Source organism: Morone saxatilis, unplaced genomic scaffold, assembly GCF_004916995.1.
Source record: "Morone saxatilis isolate NCDOM2014 unplaced genomic scaffold, NCSU_SB_2.0 Contig23, whole genome shotgun sequence".
Lineage (NCBI taxonomy): Eukaryota > Metazoa > Chordata > Actinopteri > Moronidae > Morone > Morone saxatilis.
The window spans coordinates 3,496,717-3,517,889 of record NW_023339796.1 but is presented as its reverse complement, the minus strand read 5'-3'; the positions used below and the strand labels follow the sequence as shown (position 1 = coordinate 3,517,889).

Sequence of the window (21,173 nt, the reverse complement as noted above, 5' to 3'; positions counted from 1 at the left end):
TGAGACGTGTTTTAAAAGAAAATGGTTTCTTAGCACCGCTCAAAATCAGAGGCAGTTTTTCTTCATCTTACTGTTTCATAAACACTAAATTTGACTATACTATGTTAAATAGGTCTCCATATAACCCGTGCTTCAAATCAAATTATTTTACATGAGGTATCTTGCTGTGGTTTTTGACTTGTGGCCTCGAGTGGTATTATGATTGAGCAGGCAAGCCTAATATCGAGCAGAAACTTTAGCTTTCGGTGAATCTTTATTTTGTTGGGGGAAAGCTCACTGAATGAAAGTAGCAGAAAGAAGAAAAAGCTAAGTGATTGTGGATAGTATTGTGAAAATGCTACTTTGTTTCTTCTTTTTGTGGCTATTTTCCCTTTTAATGGAAGCAGACGTTTGCCGTCTTCAAAGGTAAAAAGGGTTTGTTCAAGATGTTTGGAGCGTTATCTGAATGTGTATAATTGGTTCTGAAGCCGATCTCTGTTTGGCGTAGGGTCGAGTGCTGCTGATGTGCTTGTGTTTTTTTATTTTTAACTGTGGAAATGCAGCATTGGTATGTTGGCTTGTGGAATGACTCGAGTTCTGACTCAGGAAAACTCATTTCTGATGCTCACAGGAAACAATCCGCTCATTTTACACAAACCTCCTGCAGTTATTGTGTTCACTGTTAGTTATGAGAGGTAAAATTAATGGTTCAAAACAGGAAGTGTGGGACCAGGAGGACCACTCTTTTACTCCAATATTCACCAGGTTAGCTCTTCACAACCAGTTCAACAGCAGCCAACAATTAATAATCTTCTTGAAATAAACCTTAAGTAACCTTAAGTTGTTTTTCTCCTCTGCGTCAGTACGATGCTTTGAAGAATACCTTCTTTTCCACACAGTGAACTTGGTTAGAGGAATATAATGTGGCACAGAATTTCATTACGGCCTACTGTAACGCCACCGGCCGCTGCATCGGCTCTGTAATTATATATAATCACATTCAAGAACATGCTGTCTGCTGGTACCGTTCCTGTATCACGTCCAGACAAGTGTCACTCAGTAATTGTGTTACCTTGTGTCTGTGTGGGTGTTTAATGGAGGGACACTGTTGGCGAGGGGGGATAGAATAATGCCTTCCTGTAAATGTGTTGTTAGTGTTTATGATCAACAACTTTCTGTCTTTTTGTTTTTGCCTCAGGAGAAACCACACCACTGTACCCAGCAGAGATCACTGAAGAGCTCCACCTCAAATCCTCTCAACTGAACCAAACTGAGGTACATTTTAAAGTCTGAACTATTAACTTTTATAAAAACATTTAAAATGATGCAGTAATTATTGCCTCCTCGCAGCCAGTCGCTCCAACTTTGTGCAGTTTTACTGCTGTTTATGTAACACCTACTGTTATACAAGGGACTATTGAATGTACAGTTCTAAGGGCTGGGTGATAACTCAGTATTATTGGGGTTAATATGGTCTCCTGTTACTATAATACACATTTCTCTTTCTCACAATCATTAACAGCCTTTTTTTTTTCTCCAAAACTCATCACACAGTTGGCACAACATGCATCTGTTGTGGAACATTAACACAATTCGTGTTGTTTTCACAGAATATGCAGCCATTTAACACATTTCACTTACGTTTTCTTTACATAAAAGAAATTATTTCAGTGTCAGAGACATAGCCAGGTTCTGAAGTTCTTTTAATTATATAACTAACTATATAGTATAAGTAGCATTCAAACCTGTCATACAGCTGTGAATCATCCTTAAAAACCTCTAATGGTCTTTATAACTTTAACACTTTTCTTCTCTGGTCTCAACATATTGACATTTCTGTTTCAGGTGAAAGTCGTGTTCGTGTGAGAGGCGGCGAATACCGCTGGTGAGTAAACAGGCGCTGTGTGCGGAGAATTCTCCTCACAGTTTGAGTCGATATCAGCATCAACTCTGAACTACTTTTCTCTTCTGAAGCTCAGAGACCAAAACAAACATCTAATCCAAAGTATTTCTGTGTTAAACTAAACTTCCTTCTACATTAATACCTTATTTTCATGGTAGACTTAATTATTAGGGATGTGTGAAGTGTGTTATTGGTTACATTAATTCAAAATAACTTGTTTTAGGGCACAAAACACAATAACCAAATCAATCACCTGAACATAAACCTCATGTGTAAATTCTAGTGGTAAAGTGCTAACGTCTAAATTCTAGTTCAGGTTGAAATCCCTGAGCCTCAAATGTTGATCCAGATTTTGTTTACATACAAACTTTTCAGTTTAGTGTGAGGTCAGACTCATAGTCGAGTATTTGTGCAGAAAAATGTGAAATGTGTTCACGTCATCAGACAATTCAAGATTATTGTAAGATTGCTACATTTAAATTTAGGGTTAATAACCTTAAACAGTGAACTTCAGCTGATGTGAGGTTTTAATATTTGTTCACTTTTTTCAGGCAATGTGAGCTATTAAAACTCTGACTTTGACATACATTATTTACAGGTCAGGAACTGGTAATTCCTACATGACTTAAACGCAGCGTGTAAAAATCACTGCTACTGCAAAATGAAAGCTGTTACAGAGTTTTATTTTCTCTCACACGTGTTGGTCCTCAGGAACAGCAAACACATATCAGATGCATAGTTAATAGCTCATTGGATTGTAAAGAAAGACAGTGTGTAAACAACAGAACTCTGTAAACAAAAACAATTTCACAGCTTCAGAACTGAAAGAAAACAGAAAACAAAACCAGATGTAACGGAGTTTCTTCCTCAAAACAAAACTGAGTAACAACATTTTTTATTTTTTTTTACCTCAAACACAGAAAAATGTTTAACGATGAAAGTTCATTAACACGTTACCGACAGAAACCCTCAGACTTTATTGCTCTAATGTGACTGGTTTTGAAATGTTTCAGATTCACAGCTTCGTCCCTTTCAGCTCATTTCTACCTTTAGTTAAGTGTGGAGGTTGTTATTGATAACTTACTGTATTTTAGGACATTCACTGTTGTTGAATTAGAATAAATGAACGTTTCTAGCACTTTTGATGGGATGCAGAAATAACTATCGCTGCATATTGATCCTCAAGAGGATCCTCATTTGATACAGTGGGTGGAGCTTCCAGTTTAAGAGTAAGAGGTAGAACTACACCAATAAATCAAAATATAAAGTACCAAGAACTACAATACAGACGTACAGTGTCTCTATTGCATAGTTTGACCACCACAGAGCACAGATGAGATCATTTTTACATTAAAATGTCCTGTTTGCGTCTTGGTCAAGAAGAAAAATCAGAAGAGATCAAGATTGTTGTTAAAAAACTAAAAGTATAATAGTCAATTTTTAATCCACCAAATATCAGTACTGGTCGACAGTAGGAAGCTCATATTATAAAGTCCTGTGCTAACCCAACTACATAATAATTTCTCAATTTACCAATTCCCTATTTCCCCCCAGAGACGCTCCGCCTTTAAAAATAAAACTCCAACCTGATGAGAGGATCTTAAGTTGCAAACAAACTGCAGGTGTGTTTAAATTGAGTAGTTTTTCACAGTTTTTAGAGCAAAAGACAGTGAAACATAAACCAATAAAACGCTGACGTTCCCTCAGAACTATCTCCCTGTTTCTGAGAGGACGTATCATTGCTCAGGAGTAAAAAGGCACAGACATTACGCAGACAGTCGACGTTCAGGTCCAAGATACAATCGTCCTCCACCGACACTGCGGGAACAGAAAATCCTCGTTAGTCATCACTGGAGCCAAATAGAGCTTAAATTAGATGAGAAGTACGCAGCATACTGTGCTTATTGTAGAAGGAATGTTTTAATGTGATTTTATGCATTTTCTGAACAGCAGTTCTTCCCGAGGGTACAGTAACATTTAAGTGGAATAAGATGCTGAAATGCTTTATTGTGCTTGAATAATGGCAGTCGATTTTTAAAGGATGTGAAAAATAACACAAAACCCTTGAAACAAGCATTTTACTCCCTTCATCGTTCATAGTGTAGACATTCAATAGCAACTTACCCAGGTTTAATCAGAGGGGATCCTCTTCTTGGATTTCTTTTTCTGGAAATCAGAACAAAAAGAGGACACTTGGTGGTTTACTTTATAATTCCCAACAGGTTTAAACTCACAACATGCTTTAACATGTGAGAATTAAACGTCTAATGTAAGTATTGTTATTGAAAGGTTGGTTTGTGTTGTATTTCAGCAGTTTCTTACCGTAGGAGTAGCCAGAGGAGTTTGTTCCTCTGCAGCAGCTTCTGTCTCCTCCACTTTCTCCTTTAGTCTGTTCTTCTCTGCAAACATCAGTCAGCACGAAACATTAATATCAGCACACGGTGAAGTTCAGATCCACAAGAAACTCCAGTAAATATAAAGTATACATCCAAAATGTCAAATCTGCTGCAGCTTAGTTTGGTGCTTCTACATGTTAAATTACACTTTTAAACATTGTTTTTCTATCAGTTAAGAGACTGAAGCGTATCTGGTTATTTTCAGAGACAATATGACCAGTGTTTAGCACAACAGAGCTAAAGGTAGGTTTCCTTTCGTCTCTCAGTGACATTAAGAACATTTTCAGAATAAAAGGTGAAAGTGTTTACACCGTCAGCAAACTTAAAGCTAAATCCCAAACACGCTGTTGTAGGTTAAAGACCACCTTTGGCTCTGGAATACTCTTTTTACTGATCAATTACAATAATCGTTAGCTACAGTATGTGAAATTAATGTTCTTACTCTTTTTCTTTGCAGGTACATCGGGGCTCACATTGATCTCCTCTTCCTTTCCAGCCTTCTTCTTTTTCTTCTTCTTCCCTTCCTTTGAAAGCGGAGAAGACTCAACCTCAGGAAGCTCAGCACTCTGCTCGCCATCAGCCTCCTCGTTCACCGTTATCGGCTTCTTTTTCTTCTTTGGTGGCTGGTTTTCCTTTGAGGAATTCTCTTCTTGCTCCGCGTTCATTTTCATCTTTTTCTTCTTCTTCTTTGGTGTGTCGTCCTCCTGGGCAGGACCAGGTTCGGGTCTTTTGGTTGCTTTTGGTTGAGGCGTCTCCTCGGCTGCCTCTTGGGTCTGTTTTTGTCTGAGAAATGGTGAAAGTTTATTTTCCTTTTTACTAAATATTCAGAATATTGTTCCTACAATACATTTGGATTTTGAGAATATTTACACCACCATCAGAACTACATCAGTTCAATCCCAATACGCCAGACACATGCTTCAAGTGTTTCACAGTTTATGGGAATATGATGGTGGTTAAAAGCTACGTAAACGGCACATATCACACAGAATCTGATCTTCAGTGTGAACAGTCCTGTCAGGATTAATGGGACTTTAATATAACACCAGATCTGTTGGTTAAGCAGCTCACTGCAGGACCGTGACCTGTTAAAATGAGCCACTTTTAACAAATAATGTGAACAGCCAACAAAACAAATCAGATCTGAGTGCTGAGGACTGATAGATACAGGATGAACAAATGTCAACAAACCAGATATGAATCAGTATATTAAGGATCATCATCATGTGTCACTATGGAAAACATATTACTGAAGAAAAGTTAAGATGTTGGCGGTGGGGGCAACTGGAATAAGATATAATAAATGTACGAACCAACATAACCTTTAAGATTCCTGCACGTTGTAATTACTGTGTCATCTGTATATTTACTGTTTTTATTTACTTGACTTTTCATTGGATGATATTGACTCAATCATTCTACTTTATTCATATTTAATGGCTAAAACCCCGATACAAATATTAAAAACTGCACATTTATTGTCTTTTATAGACGTTATTCTTGTGAGAATTGTAACATTTTACTGTATAAAGGTTTTTTCTGCAGTATTCAATATCTTTCCAATTGTTAAACACCACCTAAATATGTTTGTTTCCCCTTCATGCTCTGAAATGTCTTTAACATTGCAAACATTTTACTATGATAAAGTTATTATAGTCTTTGCTGTGACTTTTGACACCAAACAAATTGTTAAAAAAAAAAATTTTTAAGTACTGAAATAAAAAAAATTAAAAATATTCCATATCTCAATAAGTTATTGCTGTTTGTTTTTTAATCTAAACTACATAAACTTACAAATGTTATCAGTTTATAGGAGTACAGTACAGTCTAACTTGCTCTATATAAACGTGTCCTGAGATAACTTTCAGTTAGTTTTTCAACTTCCTGTCCAGTTATACATTTTAAGCATAAATGTCAAAGATTTACTGACTTTTTTCTGCCTGTGAGCTTCTTGCTTTCTGCTGCTGTCTCAGTCTGTCCTGAAGTGACACTGCTGCTCTTCCTCTTCTTCTTTTTCTTCTCCTCTTGCCTCTGCAGTCTCAGTCTCTTCTTCAAGCTGAGCTTCTTCTTCCTGAGGCGTTTCTTCTTGGCCGAGGAGAGCTGAGAGGAGTTTCCATCTAGAGGAAAAAATACAAATCACTGAACTCGTATAGAACAACAAACTGATGAACTCTTTTTTTCAGATATAACGTCTATGAAAAGATTTCTATGTAAAGAGATTTTCTCTCTACCTGTGGCCTCCTGCTTCAGTTCTGTGTCTTCATCGCCCCCTGCTGGTTTATCATCAGACTGCGCCTCCTCTTTCTCTTGTCCACCCTCCTTTTTCCTCTTTTTCTTCTTTTTTTTCTCCTCCATTGTTTCTGCCGGACTCACAAGATTCTCCTCCTCCGCTCCCGCCGCCTCGCTCTGCTCCTTTTCCACATCTTTAACCTTCGTCTTTTTCTTTTTGATTTTGTTTTCCAAAGGAGTGACGGGAGTTTCCTCATCTTTCTCCTCCTCTACCACTTCCACTTCCACTTCCACTTCCTCCTTCTCCCTTTTCCTTTTCTTTGCCTTCTTCTTCTTCTCTGATGAAGTGGCCAGAGGAATGTCCTCCTTCTGCTCCTCCTCTTCCTCCTTTTTCTTTTGATCCTCCTCTTCCTCCTCCGGTCTCTTTTTGTCTCTCTTTTTCTTCCTTGCAGCCTTGGTGGAAAGAGGAGTATCAGTGGGTGTATCTATGGTGGAAGCGTCTGTGCTCGGCGTGTCTGCAGTTGGCGTCTCCGCGTTCTTTTTGCTCTTCTTTTTCTTCTTCTTGGGAGTTTGGGCCTCCTCGCAGGACTCCGCAGCCTCCTCGGGGAGCGGTTGGCTGGTTTCTTGCTCAGCGGCTTCACCGTCTTCTTCGACTTCGATGTTGAGGATGATGGAGACCTCTGGGTCAACTTGCTCCTCTGCAGCTGCCTCAGTCGCCTCTCCTGCAACAAATAAACACATTCGAGATGTTTTTTCTTTGAGAACACACAGTGGGTATAAATTTAAAGACAGAATTTGTTACTGCTTTCCCAATAATCACAAAGAGGATATCAGAAAACACTCCCAATAAAATGTAGAAGAATCTAGAATTAATGCTGAACAGTGACTGCATGTAACTTTTAGGAGGATATATAAATACAGACATTTGAAGCATTGTGTATTAGAGAAGAGTTGTGTGACGTGTTTTAATTTTGGACAATACCTGTGTCACCAGTGTCAGTGACGGGGGGGTCAGTAGTGCCGCCGTAAAGTCCTCTGAGAGGCTTCTCTGGTCGGGGTCCTCAAGCTTCAGTAGATTGTGGGGGTCGACTAGCCCTCTAGTCGTTCGGAGCTGAAACACACACACCACACACAACAACACAACACCACACCACACACACACACACACACCACACACACACACACACCACACACACACACACACACACACACTACAACACACACACGACATCAACCAACACCACACACACACACACACAATTAATTACTGCTTATTGTTTCTTCTCCCTGGCCTATCAACACTGTACATTTTTGGTCTTTGGCCAGTCTACAACAACAATCCCTCAAAAAAAATGTTGTAGGGTACCTCTAATTTCTCCTCCTCTTCCTCCTCTGGAATTTCAGAGTCTGAAAAAGATGAAAATAGTTGCCATGCATTTCATTATTGCCTCTGGAGTATTTACCAAACATGACATTTAGAAACTAAAGAGCAACTTTAACAATACTGAAGGGAAGCAGAAAGAAAATGTTTCTATCTTTAAGGTTAAATCTAACATAACATGGCAATCTTCACGGGGTTTCAATAAAAGGCCCAGGCTTCTAGTCTCAGTCTATCGAAGATATAAATGACATACATAAGCATATCCAACATGGCTGATCTACAGAAAGGATTACACTGATCACCATCTTATTTAATCGTGTCAGCATGCTAAGGCTCATGGGAATGTCATTCGTTTTGCAAGAAGTACAGAAATGTCTGACTTTGACATTGATTCAAAAGTCAGAGGATCAGGAAGTTATTATTTTATAGTTGCCAAAGTCCTCCTGAGGGGAATATGTATAGAATTTCTTCATCCGACAGTTGATACAGTATATCGCACTAAGAACCACAAATGTCAACCTCGTGGTGGCAGAACACGGCTGATAAAAAGCAATTTAAACTTTCAAACACAAAAACAAAAAGCTCTCCTGCGACACTGGGAACCGACTTCGAGTTCAAAGTTCCTCAGATTTTATATTCAGCTGACATCTTTGTTTGATGAACACCTCCAGATTTTCACTCAGTTGTCTTCTGACATTCTGCCTGAATAAATATTGCCGACCTGAGTCTCGATGGCCTCGCAGCATCAGAGCCTTTTTCACAGCACACATTTTTACTTATAGCTAAAACAGCACAGGTGTAATCAATTAATGACAGCTCTATAAGTGATGTTAGATTTGAATTCATTTCACACACTTTGAGAATTAGTCTCTGGAACACGATCACCTCATTCAGTAGTCGTCACTCCAGTTCGACTTAAACAAACTCCCTCTGAGGAGTTAAACAAGTGACTGACGTTGTGGAAAACTCGTCTGAACAGAGCCGTGTCTCTGGGCTTTGGCAGCAATCAAACTCTTTACAAGTTTTGGCGTTGAGTTCAGGTTCCTCCAGGTAAAACCTTCAACTTTATGTCTCACTTTCTTTTCTGTTTTCAACAAATAAAATGAAGTGATCCAAAAGTTCTGCATTTGAACAGCTGCCTCTGCAAGGTGCTGCCAAGAAGGAAATAAAGTTTATTTTTCTCTTAAATAAAAAAAAACTGGAAAAATATGTCCAGCAGGGAGTCTGTGCCGAGAAGGAAACTACTTCTACTAACTGTGATTGACTTTTGGATCTTCTTCTGAAGATTGATGGGTATCGTTTAAGGTCATCCAAACGATACCCGTTCATCCAAATAACAAAAAAATAAAGCTAATATTTTCATAGGGACTATGTTCTCAGTAGTTCCAATAAAAACATGTTCACAGCGACTGGAAAGATGTGCTGTAATAAGAAATGTTTAAAATGTGGCATAAATGGGATCCATTGTATCGGGGTGAAGGCTGAACTCTCAAACGCATTAAAACGGGAGTAAAAATGTGTTTATGGTTCCAGTGAACAGACCTTTCAAAGTAATTCATGGACTCAAATTCTGTCCGTGTTAGAGGACGACACGTCAGTCAAAGTCAGAGCGAGGCCACAGTTTTTATCCTGCTTCCTTTAAGATGGAAATAAAATCCCTAATTAAGTTTACCTCTGAATGTGTTCACCTGATAACACTGCTGCTGTATCAATTAAAACATTACAATACAGCCATTTTACAGCCTAAAGGATCACCAAAAATTATCTATAATCTTTTTTTCAAATCAATTAAGTCACTGTTTAAGTAAAAGTACTGAACATTCCCAGGTTTCAGCTTCTTAGTTAGAAGACAAAGAAAAGCAGCAAATCCTCCTGTGATAATGAAATGAATGCCTCAAGGTTTGGGAGGACAAAACAAGCAATTAGACTCAGATCTCAGCTTGAGCTTCAGGAAGCTGATGGCGTGTTTTTTTGAAATTTTTTGGAAGAAAAAAAATCAATAAATAAAGAAAAATAATTTGCAGCTTAATTGGTAATGAAAATAGTTGTTAGTTGAGAAAAGAACAAACCATACAAGGTCTTATTGATTGACCCCCTTTAATCTGGTCAGAGTTCATATTTTAAATCCAGAGGTGGGTTTCCATCCAGATGTGCTGAATCTGTGGTTTGTTTTAAGCGAACTCATTTAGGTTCGCCTTTTAATGAACGCACCGTTTCCCTCTAGCCTCATTTATCTGCATTTGCTCCTATATGTGACGCACTTTGTAGTTGTTAGTTGGTTTTATTTAGATCTCCAGCAGCTACAGTAGCTGCTCTTCCAGGGGTCCTCTATCTTATCTCTTAAATCCACAACCTTGCAGTGACTTTTGTCTGTGCAGTAAAACTCTGAAAGCATTCTTTCTGTTTCGATAATAAAGGATAGAAAACTGTGCAGTGGTTTTTCATCAGCGCTGCAGACGCTGTGAAGAAAGCAGCCACCCGAAGCCTCCGACAGCAGTTTCTTCACAACAGCTTGTGAATCTTGTCGATGCAGTGAGAGAGAGACAGGACAGATGCCATACGTAACACATAAAGAACAACCTGCTTATCGAACGTCGGTTGGCTGTCCGTACCTGCGGGGGGCGTGGCTTCGCTCTCTGCCGGCTGCTCATTGGTCTCCTGAGCAGTCAGGTCGGGCGTGGTGGGTTCAGCCTGGCTGAGCTTCTGCAGAAAGAATCAACAGGTCAACAAGTCTCCAACACCAGACAGGAAGAGTTTCTCTGAAGTTGTTTTTGCTTCATTTTGTTTCTTTTGCTTCATGAGACAGATTGGACGCTTTCATCAGTGTGAACAGTTTAATTTAAACACATTAGCTAGAAAAGACTGTGACCAACCAGCTCATAAACACTTTGAAATCAGAATCAGAATTTGACGAGACTTTAATCTCATACCTTAAGGAAAGTAAAGACAAAAAAAAAAGGACAAGCATATATAAATATCAACCAATACTGCACCTCGGCAGCACTGCCTTCCTCGTCTTCTTCCTCTTGAGTGGAGGAAGGCGTAGCCTCCGTTTGACTGACAGCTGTCTGTTCAGACGTTTCCCCGGCAACCTCAGAGGCGCCCGTGGCTGCGTCCGTCTCCTGAGGAAGGAAGACAGAGAGGAAAGAAGACAAATTTGAGCTCATAGTTTTGCTCTTTAGGAGTCAGACGGGGCGACAAACACGATCAGTCAGGCGGAGAGACAGGTTTAAACACGCCATCGGTTTATCCAGGTTATCTGAGGCAAATCGAATATGAGCCCAGCATTGCTCAGGTAACAGTGTGCACACAGCTTCAGCCTGTATGGAAGCTCGGAGGTGTACCAGAAAGTTGTCAATGGCATCGTTCACTGTACACGTTCATTAAGTTTAAGATAAGTTCGTCTAACCCGAGGCTTTGTTTAAAACCTGACTTCTTTTTAGTGACGTTGCTGTGTTGGATTGTACATTTTCAAGGGGTTAATCCTGATAAATAATCATAATAATAAATAAGAGGCCCACGTTATAATAAACCAGAATCATCCTTTAAGATACGCAAAGAAAGAGCTAGAAAATAAAGTTTTGCCCATTAGATGTTTCTTTAAATAGAACTGCTGTAGGATCAGAAGGAGATGAGATGCTAAAAGCGAGAGTTTGGACTCTTCTGTCAGTATTTAAAGACACGTAGCATCCTTTATTCACAATCTTTAGTTTGCATCTTTTTCAGTTTTAGCCCCTTCCACTGTCACAAGCGGTTTATTGCTCGCACTAATCTGCAGGCATCAGAACATTTCCGTTGCTGCCCCCAGTAAGTACGCTGACATTTAGTCCCAAAACCTCCACATGCTGGAATATTCCTAAAAAAGTCACGACTCAGCAAAGAAGAACTGCTTGCTGGTGTTTCCTACTGGAAGCTAAACAGCACAAACAACGCTCCCCGGCCAGTCTCTCAATCCGCTGCTAAATAAGTTTCAGATGTGCGGAGGGTGAGCCGAGGGAACGGGGGGGGCGGCGGTGCCAGGGATCAGCCGATTCCCCTGTTGATTTGTGGTTAAAACTGATCATTTCTGCGGGAATGTACAGTCCAGGTAACGGTTAAACACCATCTGTATGGTGGCTCAAATGTAAACGGTGAACAGCAGCGACTCAGAGAAGTTATGGAGGATAAATAAATACTTGCTGGTAAATAAAATAATTATTTAACTGTCACCTCTTCCACAAAACATTTTTTCAGCCAGATCACCGAGCTCCTCCTTTGCTTTTCTTTTAAATGTTCCTCATGTGCCATTAAAGTACTGAGTGCTTTCTGTTTTTATGCCCTTAAACCGTGGAACACACTCCCTCGGCATTTTTAAAAGCCTCTTTTCAATCTGGCTTTTACTTTGAAGTAATGTTACAGCCTTAGTTTTAAGGTTTTAATCTTTGGTTTTTACATTATTTGTCTCCCTAGTGACTATTTTTCACATCGCCTTTTATTTTTATTTATTTTATTTTTACAGTTTTACATTTTTTTGTTTTTATTGTATTCATTTTTAGCCTTGCACAGGTTTATTTATGGTTGTCCAGTTTGCTCTGTGAAGCAGTCTGAGCTGCATGTTTGTATGAAAGGTGCTGAAATAAGGTCAAGGTGAGGTGAGGGAAGGAAAAAGAAAGAGCTCAAAGAGAAACAGAGAAACAGAGACAAATCTGATCAAAGAGGTTCAATTCTTTGAACAGGTAGACTTCAGTGAAACGATAAACTGCCAAAACTGATAAAGATATAAAAATCTTGGCATCACTTTAAAGTAAAATAGTTGAAATAAAAGGTTGTTTTTTTATGTTTGCTGGAGGGAGAGCTCTTACACAACCACATACTTTGGATTCAGCCTCGGGTCACTAACCTGCTTCAGCTCATCGTCATCCACTTTGTGCTCCTCGCTTCTCCCGCTGTCCGAGCTGGCTGCATCCGGCGCCGGGAGCTGCTCCTTGACCGGATCACAGGCGGCTCGTCCGGGGTCGACCTGGCTGGAGTCGCCCGGGGTGGGTTCAGGCACTTCCTCTGAGTCCGAGGAGCTGGAGCTTTCTGCCTTGTTAGGCGCCTCAGCAGACACTTCAGCGGGGGCCAGCTGTAAAATATGTACAAGCAGGAACTTAGAACTGCTTCAAAATAAGACCCCCCACCTACTTTTCTCCCTTTCAGTTGGATTTAAAAGAGTAAACCAGACCCAAACCAACATCAGTCCGTCTCTCAATAGAAGACGGAAATCTTTATGAATGTGTTTGTCAGTTTTAAACAGGGTGAACAGCAGCTGGGTGCTAAAGCAAACACAATCAAACAGGAGGAAATCGAGCATTTGTCAGGGACTATTTCCTGCAGAGTAATCCACATTTGGTGCTCTGTGTGTTTGCAGTAATGAAGCAACATGTCTCCCAGTGCAACCGTGTGGCTCACTGATGTGTTTTTATAGTTTTTGGACAACAATGGAGCTCTGTAGCAGAGAGGGATAACGTACCGAAAGCTTTGACACGCAGTACTGTAAGATCACTTCAATCCCAACTGAAAATCATGAAACTACAAATCAAACATATGGGAAAAAGACAAAGAAATGAAAAAGGCTTCAGACACATGATGTTAAATGTGTTTGGCAGATTGTATTAATCTCGTCCTCGGCATGAGGGCCAGATTTAATTTGACCAGCTGGAGGTTGGAGACAAAAAGACTCTAAAACAAAAACTCTGCTTTTAATTCTGTTCAGTCGAAACATCTTTGTTCTGTTAAAAAACAATCAGTGCGGTAGTGCGAGGCTGTGTGTGTCTTAAAGGAAAGTGTGTAAAAAAAAACGCAACTCTTCTGCTGTCAGACACAAAGCAAAGTAATCAGGGTCTGTAGACAGAACCACAAAGAGCCATTAACACACCGACACACACACACACACACACACAATTTGTCTCAGAAGATTATCATTCTGTCACACACACAGTTTCTGTCCAAACAGCATTATCTACTGCATCACTGGGCCAACAGAAAGGAAAAGAGACAAGACTTAGATACACTCTCTTACACACACAAACACAGACACACACTTGAAATAACAACGAGCAAACTAACAGATACAGGACAGACAGGGAAAGACATGAAATGTGTCTGTGTGTATTTCAGAAGCATAAAATAACACTGGAGCTACTGTCCATCTATCAGCACATTATTACAGTGGCTGGACAACAGCTATGTGTGTGTGTGTGGTTTCCTGCTGGTGCTGTAAAGCTGTAAAGGTAAAATGTGACCCATCAGCTCTGTAATGAAAGTACTGTAAAGTTCTGAAGTGCTGCCCAGATTTAAGAAGACGTGTTTGTTTGGTCCAGACGCCAACATATGTCACATCTTTAAGATTTTAATAGTTTTTTTCAGTGAATGAATGCAAATATGATCATTCTCACACTAATTAGGAATCATATCGTAATATCTGTCAAAATAATGGCAACATGATGTTTTTACCATATTTTGCAGCCCTTAATTAGATATGGTAAATTGTAGTCCTGGATGATTTATAGATCTTACCTTGTTTAATTCATTCTGAGATCTTGGATCTTTTTTTTTTTTTTTACAAAAGGTCTTCTTTCTTCCTAATTCATTTTCTTTGAGGTCTACTTTGGATTATATACAGTCTGTCAGAACTGGGATCTATTCTCCTATTTGACAAACGAGCCCAATAAAGCAGATGAGGAACATGCTGCTCGCTCATTCAGCTGCAGAAAACGCTTCAATAAATTCATTTTCCTTTACCCGACTACAGTATACTGATGTGCAGAGGATGTCTGTATCGCTGTAACATTGCTAACATACAGATAATGTCTTGATGAAGTGTGTTTGGCTCTGATCCCTATCAAACCCTCACATACTGTTCCGTTTTCAATCCAATCAAGGAAAATTGTGGTTTTAGGGAATCTGTATTTTTTTTAATATTTTTATTGGGGCAGTAGTGACAGAGTTCATTGGGACCCCGACACTGTCACGAGTACCGCCTGCGTTCCCACTGAGACAGCCACCTGTTGGACGTCTCATGAGGAAATCCAGAAATAGTAAAAGAGTAAAACAGCATGATCATATCTGGAGCACATAGAGGTTAAAGGTCAAACAATACGACCTGCAATGTTACTAAATATCCTCAAAATACACAAATCTAGTCCCAGCTCACCAACAGAGATAAAAAGAGGGGTTGGGAGGGGTCATAAGAGACTTACTGTCCAACACATCATTGACCTGGCTCCTCCCAGATGAGAAGTTTGTAATAAGTAATGATTTTTTTGTTTGTTTGTTGGTTAAATGTCAATTAATGTTGAAGTAATAGTTAATAGTTATACTTAGATAGTAGTTATGAGGATTTCTTTATGATATAGCAGTGAGCACAGCATCTGAGTGTTGTAATGGTTATAAATGGTTATATAATAAACCACACAGTTCCACAATGTTCTTGTCATTTTCAGTTTCAATAAAATACATTAAAATCTTTATATCTGTTATGTTTTCATGGGTTAGGTAAAATAGGACATGATGATATTCTGTTATAGAGGTTTTTTCTCCATAAACGAGGAGTGTAGACCTCCCTGCTCTCTGAAACAACATCAATCACCCTTTCATTGAGGTCAGATAGTCTAAAGATTCAACATTTGGTATAGAAACATAATACACACTGACACTATAATAAGAGGATTCAGTATATCAGTGCTGATTTGATGTAAAAATGCATCTGACACCTTACTTTTCACGAGATCCAAATATTGAGCTTCTGTTCACTGTTCACGTATTTATGTCGTATTATTGTGAGCAAGAAAACAAGAAATAAATATACTTTTTTACATTCATCCACATTAATCTGACTTGATGCCACATATTTTGTTCTTACGAGGGTCTCGATAAACTTCTGCAGACGTGGCTATCACCGCCCGTTCATTGCTGCTGCAAACATCGATATTCTCATCAGCTAGCAGCGGTGGATGAAGGACGATGCAAGCGGCACACGGATTGTTAGAACAATAAAAAGGTGTGAAGGTAGACCAGATCAGGAGGAGGCCGTCAAACTCAAAGAGTGTGAAAACAAAAGGGAATGTGACTGAAGGTTTAATGCTGAAGGTCGAGGGAGGAGACAGCATCACTCATTTTACTTTCCCTGCTCACCTCTTGCTCAGGTTTTGTTTCCTCCTCTTTCTTTTCTTCTTCCTCCTTGCTGTCAGAGGTGTCGGAGCTCTCACCTACTGAGTTTGTTACTTTGGTTTCACAGACCGGCTGCAGCAGCTGCTCAGAGGCGGCCTCAGCGTCGGTCATAGACTCTAACGGCACAAAACGCATATACAGGATTTATGGTCAGAACGAATAACTTAGGTACCAAAAATAACAAAATTATACGACACAGGACAGAAAACAATTACCACAATCTTGTAGACACAAACTAAAATTATCCAAATATAAAAAACAAAACGAAGACTTACCAAGTGGAGGTTTGGCATCCACATTATTTTCTTCTGTGGTGTCGGAGGGTTTGCTGTCTGCACCCTCTTCTTCTTCGCTGGTGGTTGGTTCTGGTTTGATGCTCTGCTTCTTTAAAGCAGCGGATTCTTCTGTTTCCTGTTTGGCATCCTGAGCTAGAGAGCACAGCCTGCAACAAACACACATTTTATTATGGAAAGGTGATTCAGAGAGACTGAAAAATCTAATTCAAAGTTGAAGAAAATTTTTCTATAATCAGGTTATTTGTTATTTAGGATTAGGAGGAACATTACCTCGGGATCAAGTGTTTTTAGGCCCAGTCTGAGTCCTTTAATACTGGTTATCTGCTGATCTGATACTTATATTTACTTAGTTATGTTAATAGTTGTGCTAATGTTATGTCCTTTAACTTAAAAAGTGTCTTTGTGTAACATAAATAAAATCTATCATTATTATTATTAATAAATGTGTCTCATTGAAATAACAGCTGTGGCCTGTTGAATTTGGAGTACTTTCTGAGCCACGTTCTGACGGGCTCAGTCGGTAAAATGTTTCTCACAGGAGGCGTTTCGTCTTATTTTTGGGTCGGCCAGTACGATTGTGATGGACCGGCTCTGATTTGTATTGTTTTGGTGGAAGATTCACATCTCATAGACGTGAGCTGAGGTCATTCACTGCATCATCTATCTGCTGCCTGTGTAATCCCTTTCAGGGTGGCGGGGATTTGAAGCCAATCCCAGAATGCACTGGGCAGGAGGCCAGACAGTCATTCACAGGGACACACACACACACACTCTAATAGTTGCATCCTGTTCACAGAGACAGTTTGGTTGATGGTTGAATCATTTAAAATAAAAGCCATGAAGAGCTAAAAGTTCACAACTAATACAACTTATTCTGTTCTCCCATAACCGCCATCAACCACGAGATCTTTAAGTTCTTTAGGCTGTTGTTGGTTATTCACACTGGAGCAGACTCAAACATCTAAACGTATAGCAAACAATATTATTGGGTATTTATAACTGTACAGTGTATTCAATGCAGGTTAGTGTTAAAGAAAAGGGTCCTAGTTTTATTCAGACTATAATTCCATTTTAATATAGTCTAATGTTTATTATTTATCACTTTTATACTGTTTTGTTTCCTTCATGAGCATCCTTATTCTTCTTCATGATTTATGTGACTCAGCAGCACTGGGACAAAGTATTTTATCATATTCATCCTTCAGTCTTTCTTAACTTGTTTATGACATTTGAGAAGGCCGTTTCCTGCGTCTACGGCTAAAATGGATGATTGAAAACAGCAGCAGAGACTTTGTGACTTACTTCATCCAGCCTGTGTAGATATCACGCAGGTTGGAGCTCTCCTCTGGGCTCTCCACCTTCACAAATAAAAAAAAAAACACAATAATATTAAAGCTATTGAACATGATAACATCACAGGAACCAAAGTGCTTTTGAAACTTTCCCTGCAATCACCAAAAAAAACACATTTTTCCAATGTTTGACCGATGCCCGAATGTTTCCATCTATAATGAGACGGCTGGACAATATTCCTGTAACCCAACTATGATGACGCAGACAGAAGAGGGAAAGAACAAATTTCCTGTGGTTCAGGAATGCTTCCACATTGATGCCACACACCGGAAATGAATCCATGCAGCAGAATCCACGTAGGTTCAGATTTAGGGCCAGTTTTCACTCTTGTGGTCGTCCTAAAACTCTGTCAGCAACTTTTAACAATGATATTTTTAGCACATGAGCCTGAAACCTGAAACCTGTGACTGACCAAAGCTCAGGTTTCACCACAGCTGACATAAGAAATAACATATGTGTAATTGTAGTGCAAGAATAATACAATTAAAGTGACATTATGTTAAAAACATAATTAAAAAAACAACTATTTTTGCAGCAGAAAGAGGTTTAATCATCCAACCAGACAGAACAGTTCATTTTAAAATGTGTTTTTATTGAGATTTGATTGAATACACTGAAAACATTATACAAAAACACTAGTTGAGCAATGTGGAACCTTTTTACAGCCTCTGAGTGTGTCTGGTTGCATCAACACCCTGCATATTTATTCTGAACATTTAAATCTGCAACCAAAAACTGTTATCATCATTAAATCTGGAGATTATGTTTTTGATTAATTAATTTATTGTTTGGTCAATTAACACATCAGAAAACAATTCCAATATATATTCCAGAGTTGTATCATCAGATTACTTTTTCTGTCCAACCAAAATCCCCCAAAATATGTAAATTTACTTTAATGTAAAACACATTCTCAAACATGAGGACCTGGAAGGACTGCTTGAAAAACTATTAATTGATTATCAAAATAGTAGCCGATTGATCTTCTGTCGATTGTTTAATCAATTAATCCAGTAATCATTGCAGCTGTAGGACATCTGAATAAAAATAAACAACTTTTATCACTAAACAGTGTAAAAATGTAAGGGGCTTTGGAATGGCGTCAGTGTGCAGCAGCAGGCCTGCAGCAGAGGGAAGCTGCTGAAACAAAATGTTCTTTTCCTGCAGGAGGCCTGAACAAGGAGCCATGTGCTTAAACACACACTCAGAGACAGAGTGCAGCTCACAGACAGCAACTCTGGAGCAAACACACACTCAAACCACATTTATATTTAACCCAGGCCCTTATATAACATGCAAAGCGCGGATGTCAGCTCAATAAACAGCAATACAATCAGCAAAAAGCATCAAAATGAACACAAAAACAGCGATGCAGAAGAGACTCAGCTCCCTGAATGTGGGGGGGCTGTACGTGCTGAAGGATTTCAGACCAAACTTACCTGAGCAACGTGTTTTTCGAGCACCTTTGCAGCTTTCTTGTAGCCGTTCACCTTCAGGTGCTGGTAGATGAGGAAGAGCAGCGCGCCGTCTTCCTCCGGACCCATCCTGAGCGACTGGAGCCACTGACACCGCCGGGAAACCGACCCAAAACTGGAATATTATTGAGCACTTACTCACAGTTCAGTTCATGCTCGCTATTCAGCGTGCGGCCATGAGCGCTGACGACGCCCCCCTCGAACTGCACCATGGGAAGTGGAGTTTTTTTGGGGTTTTTTTTTATTATTTTTTTTTAAAGGGCAGCAATGGACAATGAGCACAAAAGCATCTTCTGTGAATAAAGAAGTGAAATTAACCAATAACACATCTTAGAATAATATCACGCCTGTGAAAATGTGATATATTATAGTTACAACTGTTTATATTTATATATTGCAAGCCAGATATATTTAAAAAAACATATTTTTTATTAATTAAATCTCTATAATTAAGGCTAAACCTGTTTAAAATGACTTTAGTTTGTTAAATATCCTCTTATCCAGTCATCTTATTTCTCCGTTTATTGGTTTAATAGGAACACTGTGGGCTTTGATAATGAAATAATAAGCAACTTGTTGCTTTTGGATTGGATTTAAATTTTAAAAAAGCAAAGTAAGTACATTAATTATTCATTAAGAATCAGTTGGTGGTCAATTAATGGATTTTGTAGACGTTCAATAGGATTTTTCACAAACAAAATAACTTCTAAAATGTATTAATTAGTTACTACCTCTCTATAGAAGACCATTTAGACCAAGATCATGTTAGGAAGGGGGGGTTGAATACTCAATTCATCAGTAAATGAGTCACATCTTTTACAGTCAAGGCCTAAATAAGATAAACAAAAAGAAATCTGTATTTCTGAACACTACACAGCCCTGAGAACAGGAAGTCTGGACAATGTCCTCAGCAAAACATGGTCGTCCACCCAACTAATTTGGACTCATTTGTCTTTTACTGGCAGAAATGGGCTTCCTTAACCCACCATGAATAAATTACATAAAGACCCATGACAGTAATAATGAAATATTAAAGCCTTGGCACTTAAATGAACAATTAAAACCGGTGTAAGGGTGAAATTAAGGGTGTTTAAGGGTTAAAACTGTGTGTTTTAAGTCTGGTTGAACGGCGTCTGGCACTGTTCCTTCCTGCATTGCTCACTGCCAGTGAATCAGGCTCTAATAAATCACACACAACCTCTATCACTGCTCTGTTTGTTGGATACTTGGAGCGGGATGAACCACCAGCAGACTCACTGTTTGACATGTTCAAATGGAGACAAATAGTGTGAATAAATAACACCATTCAGAAGAAATAAGAGCTTACAGTGTTAGAAGACCAGGACAGAAACGAGCCGCCTATCCCTTCACTCTTTCTGCCTAATTTACGTTCAGGTGTTTTAAATAACCGCTGTCAGTCATCCCATCCATTCATCCATTCATCCATCATCGTTAACACAGTCACAAAGAGGAATAACAGGATTTCTGTTTGCAACTTTCAAAATAAAAGCACTTACAAAGTTTTTGTGCAGCTCAAACCAACCACAGAAAAAGTTGTATGGCACTTTAGATCATGTTCTCTACCTAATATAGTAATCAGGGAATATAATATAACCCTATCATCAAGGCTGTAAGTACCGATACCAAAACAATACATTTCTGACACATTACTTTGAGGAATAAAAGCATGTTTTTCTTCAAAGCTCTTTTTAAAATTATAATTCAAGTCTAAGTAGATGGTGAACCCATTGAGATGCACCATCTCGTTGTCAAGGGGGTTTAAATTCATCAAGCAGCCTCATAGAAACTGTTCATAACAAGTTTTTGTATTCATTCATATTATCAGTAATAATAAAGAGTACAACGCTGAACACACCTGACACCTGATGCTGACACATTTCAGACAGTATAATTACTATTACCATTACAGTACTTTTACTATTACCACCATCTTGCAACTACAACTTCTTT

At 39.0% G+C, this 21,173-nt stretch overlaps 2 protein-coding genes across 2 annotated transcripts in view; one reads left to right on the top strand and one right to left on the bottom strand.

The window, feature by feature from the left end:
- LOC118334439 (contactin-associated protein-like 4) overlaps positions 1–1,845 on the top strand; it is a 65,417-nt gene extending 63,572 nt beyond the window's left edge. The window contains exons 18-19 of the mRNA XM_035670353.1: positions 1,178–1,254; positions 1,825–1,845. Coding sequence (XP_035526246.1) covers positions 1,178–1,254; positions 1,825–1,845 — 98 coding nt within the window. The remainder of the gene's footprint in view (positions 1–1,177; positions 1,255–1,824) is intronic.
- Positions 1,846–2,544: 699 nt separating this feature from the next.
- LOC118334437 (ABC transporter F family member 4-like) lies at positions 2,545–19,403 on the bottom strand. The gene is made up of 15 exons (XM_035670345.1): positions 19,167–19,403; positions 17,677–17,732; positions 16,354–16,520; positions 16,043–16,194; positions 12,768–12,992; positions 10,882–11,010; positions 10,501–10,591; positions 7,874–7,914; positions 7,490–7,550; positions 6,510–7,229; positions 6,209–6,395; positions 4,721–5,061; positions 4,205–4,281; positions 4,007–4,048; positions 2,545–3,700 (listed from the first exon to the last, which is right to left on the bottom strand). Exons 1-14 carry the CDS (start codon positions 19,269–19,271, stop codon positions 4,013–4,015), a joined length of 2,388 nt encoding a protein of 795 aa, XP_035526238.1. The 5' UTR covers positions 19,272–19,403; the 3' UTR covers positions 2,545–3,700; positions 4,007–4,012.
- Between the last annotated feature and the right edge of the window lie 1,770 nt (positions 19,404–21,173).